Genomic DNA, 6000 nt, shown 5'->3' on the forward strand with positions numbered 1-6000 from the left:
GTTAAGATGCAATTATTTAAGACAAGAGGGACTCACCTTTCAACTTTTGGTGTGTCCTTGGTGGATGTGTAGCATGAATTTTGATTGGTTTTGATGGAAGATGGTATTACTACTGAAGCTGATTTTATAGGGGTGGAGTTTTTTTTTTTTTTTTTTTGCAAAACTCTAAAATAAAGAATGTGAAGTCTTTCCTGGGGCTGATTGGGGGGAAGGATGTGAAAAGACTGCAGTTATAAAGCTCTGCTTGAAGCAGTCTCTCAATGCGTCTCTGAACTTGATCAGATTTTATGTTTCCTGCAGAGAGACAGCGACAATCCTGTGAAAGTGGCTCAATAGACAGACTTTTGGGCTCAGCAAATCTCAGGATATTACAATTACGGCCATCTTTCTCTCTTTCTTTTATTCCCAATCTTGCTCCCTATAGTTCTTTGAAAATGCTTTCCCATAAAGAAAAGAGTTGGATTTATAGAGCTGTCTAAAGCTGATAACCATTGTTAGACAAATGCTGTATTTCCAAAAAAATTCCTTTTTTTCCCCCCTTTGCATTAGTGCAGCTATCTGTGCAAGTCTATATGACGAATGCATTGTGTGCGGAGATGCATTTTTTTTTTCATATGACCGCTCTGTGAAGTTTAAAATCCTAACTCAGAAAACAAACACAACAGGGATTCCCCCCACACATTCCTTTTAGTATACCAATCAATTTAACTATTTGTTCTCTTCCACAATAAGAAACAGTTGAGTCTTTGATGATTATAAATGAAATGGCAGCTTTCACGGCAGCCTTCGTAAAGGACCACAATAAGAGATGAGCTTGACCAAAAATGATCGCTTTAAGAGAATTTTTGTAGATAAATGGCTAGTTTATGAGTTTTCATTTGACTCACATTTTTTAGTCCTCAAAATTCTGATGAAACAACATTTATACGAACGATACTCATGCAGGCCCAACACGAAAATATTAAACGCTAAAAAAAAAACAAATCATGAAACGAGCAAAGAAAAACTATTCTGAAACGGCAAAACATGTCCAAAGAACAAATATAAATTCTCATCATATATACATTGTCTACATATTGTTTTTTTTTCAAATATAATATTAAAAGCAAGAAAAGCATACGCAAACTTGTATCAAAATACAATCACAAGCGCAACACATATACAAGGATTTAACAACTGCTAGAAAAATAATTCTATACACCATGCAGTGACAGCACTGCAAATTCACACACTTCTTCACTGCAAGAATCTTCGGTGGCTTTGATTTTGAAAGCAGATATTGAAATTTACTTAGGATCACTGAAAGATAACGGTTTAGCATTCCAAAGACTCATCAGAGGACCACAATGTTTACGAAGATTGTTAATGGTTTCTTCAAACCGAGGATACTGCAGATGAAAATGTGGGCTCTGTGGAATCTATTAACACATGCAGTGCTGAGAGGTGCAGCGGCATTTCTTTTTTTTTAAAGTATCTTAGGCGCTTTCAGCACTGTAAGGGTTAAGCTTACCTGCAAATACTAAACCTGAGCAGACCAATCAGTGCACAGATATTAGTGAAGCTGCTATATTCAATGTTAAACTCTGTCAATCAAGAGTTCACAGGCAAATGGGTGCCTGGGGCTGGGCTCGAATGACACTCCCCCAGCTGAATTTCTATTGGTGCAATTCAGACTGCCTCCTGAGTTGGTTTATGTGTGAGGAGTGAGTGATTGACTTTATCAGTCCAAGGACATTACTCAGTTGGAGAGGGTGAACTGTTTCCTGGATTTTCTCAAGCAAAAGGAATTAAAAGAAAAGTTATTTTCCTAACCAACATCTCTGCATGAACTGTATCCAGTGCTGACCATTGAGTGGGTCTGAACTGCTCAGAGTCATTCATGACAATGCTATTAGACGGAGGACCACAGTTTCCCACCCTGGGAGTTGGTGGGTTTGGGGCAACTCGCCATCATGAAATGTCCAACCGAGATGCTGGCATGGGGCTTAATCCGTTTGCGGAAACTTCACATGCTGCAGCTTTTAAGCTCAGTCCAGCCAGTCATGATCTCTCCTCAAGCCAGAGCTCAGCTTTTACCCCGCAGGCGTCCGGATATGCCAATGCGCTTGGGCACCATGGTGGGCAGGTGCCATCTTATGGCGGCGCAGCCTTTAACTCCACTCGAGATTTTCTTTTCCGAAATCGCAACTCTGGAATTGGAGATGCACCCTCTCCAGGTGGTCAACATGGACTTTTTGCTAGCCATGGCCCCCCTGGAATCTCAGAACCCCCAGGACACCTGATTTTCCCAGGGCTGCATGAACAAAGCTCCAGTCACACTTCACCTAATGGACATGTGGTCAATGGTCAAATGCATTTGGGTCTTCGTGGAGATATTTTTGGACGGCCCGATCCTTACCGAGCTGTGCCCAGCCCCAGGACAGATCATTATGCCGCTGCCCAATTCCACAATTACAACCACATGAACATGAGCATGAATGTGGCTGCTCACCATGGCCCAGGGGCATTTTTTAGGTATATGAGGCAACCTATTAAACAAGAATTATCGTGCAAATGGCTAGAGGAATCACCGATGAATCGTTCTCAAAAAACCTGTGACAGGACATTTAGTAGCATGCATGAGCTAGTTACACATATGACAATGGAACATGTAGGGGGACCAGAACAAACTAATCACATATGTTATTGGGAAGAATGTCCTAGAGGAGGTAAATCCTTCAAAGCAAAATACAAACTGGTTAATCATATAAGAGTACATACTGGTGAGAAGCCCTTTCCATGCCCTTTCCCTGGATGTGGGAAAATATTTGCACGATCAGAAAATTTGAAGATCCACAAAAGAACTCATACAGGTAAGACATTGAATACTTGTTTGAATAAAAAAAAACATTTAAAATATATTAGAAGATGTATATTTAATTATATTTAATATAGACTTATAGATGTTGTATATGTACTTGATGACTATAACAGCTGTCTAAAAAGTATATATTTTATGCAAATATATATTTTTTAATTCTAATCATTCGTATCTTGTCTTTTGGCGTTACCCTTAGGAATTTAATCATACAAAAATAAAAAAATAAAAAAGTCTTTATAGGGCTAGTTCATCCTTTTTTTTTTTTGGCCTGTCTTTCGTTTACTAAGAACAAATACGAATTTGTTGAGTGAGGATTTGCTTCTAACCAGTTTGGTTCCCTGCATAGTTTCTGTTAAGTAAACTATAGAAATGCTAATTAAATCTAATTTTCACTCACTTCCGTTCTTTTTTGCTATTGATTGGCACATCTCCTAATTAAAGCAGTGATACTTTTGTCAAAGTATTTTTATTTGGAATTCTATGTTTAATTGAACTCTTTGCAAGCAAAATGAATTTATATACAAAAAGAGTAACTGATTTCTTGTCTTGAATTTTGCATCTCAGAAGAAAATACTCGTAACACGTCTGGGTTGTTGAACTGATATGGTTTGCTATTCTAATATATGCTTTTATATTATTGAGGACTTTGATCCGTGTCTCACACTTTTTAATGTACAGTCATTGTATTGAAAAGGCATAGATGTAAGGTAACAATGAACAAATTGAATTTAGCTGTAAGACGACAATTATCAAACTGTTTACCCTGGTTTATAGGATTTGTATAGGTGTTCCTTTGTATTTTATTAAGTGTCAACTTGACATGCTAAATATTTCCGCACGATACACAGATAACGTATGGAAATATTTAAGCAGGAAATTTTCTTTTCTGTGCCAACAAATGTGAATTTCATTACCTTAAATCAGAAAAGTAAAAAAAAAAAGGTAAAATGTAACAGAAAGACGACTGTAAACACACTTCTTAAAGTTTTCAGTTTTTTTTAACGTTTTATATGTTCTTTCTTTAGGGGAGAAACCATTTAAGTGCGAGTTTGAAGGATGCGATAGACGGTTTGCTAACAGCAGTGACAGAAAAAAACATATGCATGTACACACATCAGATAAACCATATATCTGCAAAGTGTGTGATAAATCCTACACACACCCCAGCTCTCTAAGAAAACACATGAAGGTAAGCTTATTTTATGTCACACAAGCTTCAAAATACTTAATGTTCTAAAATATGTATTTCTTATTTCATCCATTTTTTTTACGATACAAAAAATATATTTATAAATGTGAATATATATAATATGAAAGAGAGAGAGAGCTTTGTGCTGTGGAAAACAATAGTTACCTTTTTCAAATTTTACTTTACCATAATGCTACTTACTTTTGTATAATATACATACGTTGTATCTGTGTTTTTTATGGCAACCTTTTGAGTAAAAATACATTTATTGTATTATTGTGTAAATTTATGCATGATTTTCGATTTAATGTTGTAGAAGTGAGAGATTTTAACCATGTCCTAAAAAATGGCAAACTTTTTACATGTAAAACTTGAAGTGCTTTTGCCAATAATATTATGACATTTTTTGGAGAGTTATGTCTACATTAAATATTGTGTTTTTTCTTTCTGTCTTAGGTTCATGAATCTCAAGGGTCCGATTCATCCCCTGCTGCCAGTTCAGGTTACGAATCTGCCACACCACCAGCAATGGTTTCTGCCAGCAGTGAGGAACCATCTAAAACCACTTCAGCAACAATTCAGACTAACAGTAACACCCACAATCCGGGACTACTACCGCCTAATTTTAATGAATGGTACGTCTGATAAATATGTACAAAGGCGCTATCAGGCTCAATATGTGGATCAAATGAGACTTATCACAGAAATCAAGCTGGTTGTTTGACCAAGGTGGAAATGGAAGTTATGACACAAGCAACAGAATAGGGCTTCATCTTTTTAAACTACATTTGACCGGGAAGTTTTTGCTATTTTTTTTTTCTTAGCCCGAAACATAAAGGCTCTGGCCTAACTGTGCCCGTTTCTCAGGATTTGAAATATATTTTGGCATTTTAATTTCGCTCCCCGTATTCTGTTACATTTTGCTTCATCCTAGCAACTCTTTTTTTTTTTTTAAAGAAACTACATTTTTTTCCCTTTTCTTTTCTTTTTGTAGCTTGCATATTTAACTGCTAAGAAATTTCCTTTACCTTTGGTGTTAAAATTTCACTTTCTTAAAGCGTGCCAAAGTCTTGTTATGTCTTGGACTTTCTCAAAGCATTACACTTGTGAATGTATTCCTTGTCTTATAGGGTCAAAGCTGTTGTTTGGTATATTTTCAGGATGGGAATGTGATGTTCATACACAGATTGTGACAGTTTAGTATACAGTTGCCTTTTTGTAAGAACTTTTGTAAATACATATCCATGATGCCATATTTATCGTTTGTAATTTAATTATTGATACAAGTGCCGGGAACTGAACAATATTTATGAAAAAAAAAGAAGTTTTCTAACAAAACTCTGTATAGCTTTTGGTTATAACTGCTTTAGCATTAAAATTTATTGTTTGGAAAAAAAAACAATTTTAAATTGTCTAACTAATGAGTTCCTTTACTTAACACGATGCAGAAAAATGATCATATCTGAGAGCGATGCGCTTTTCAGAACCTTGTAATAATTTTTGTAGTCTTTCCACTAACACGGGTTCATATCAAAAGACTTTTAAGATTAAATGCAGCTTTTTGTAGGCATAAAGTAAAATTAAATTGCACTTCAATGTTTTCAAGCACATATTTCTAATCTGTTCAGTGAGGTACCATGACATTAATATCATGCACATCAAAGAGAAAGTGCTTATTGTTCATCTTCCACAAAATGCAAGTCTTTTAATAAGTGTAGAGATTTATTGTACAGTAAAACATAGATGACATGATGCATAAGGTGCCCTAGCCTTAACTATGATGAAATAGTGAAAATTTACATCAACATGAACAGATGCACAAGTAGCTGTCAATGCAGGGCTGTCTCTAGGCCCAAATTATATTATTCTGTCGATTTTACAATTTAAAATAGCCAAATTCAAAATATTTAAGCTGTTTGCGCAGCACAGATAGCTTCACTCGAAAATCACT

At 35.9% G+C, this 6000-nt stretch overlaps 1 protein-coding gene and 1 long non-coding RNA gene across 2 annotated transcripts in view; one reads left to right on the plus strand and one right to left on the minus strand.

Moving 5' to 3' along the window:
* LOC128502660 (uncharacterized) overlaps positions 1 to 99 on the minus strand; it is a 57971-nt gene extending 57872 nt beyond the window's left edge. Inside the window, exon 1 of the long non-coding RNA XR_008355157.1 lies at positions 37 to 99. This is a non-coding gene — a long non-coding RNA (uncharacterized LOC128502660). The remainder of the gene's footprint in view (positions 1 to 36) is intronic.
* Positions 100 to 587: 488 nt separating this feature from the next.
* Positions 588 to 5657, plus strand: ZIC3 (Zic family member 3). The gene is made up of 3 exons (XM_053473153.1): positions 588 to 2852; positions 3886 to 4049; positions 4506 to 5657. The coding sequence occupies exons 1-3, from the start codon at positions 1880 to 1882 to the stop codon at positions 4692 to 4694; spliced, it is 1326 nt and encodes a 441-aa protein (XP_053329128.1). The 5' UTR covers positions 588 to 1879; the 3' UTR covers positions 4695 to 5657.
* Positions 5658 to 6000: the final 343 nt, after the last annotated feature.

Source organism: Spea bombifrons, chromosome 8 (genome assembly GCF_027358695.1).
Source record: "Spea bombifrons isolate aSpeBom1 chromosome 8, aSpeBom1.2.pri, whole genome shotgun sequence".
Taxonomy (NCBI): domain Eukaryota; kingdom Metazoa; phylum Chordata; class Amphibia; order Anura; family Pelobatidae; genus Spea; species Spea bombifrons.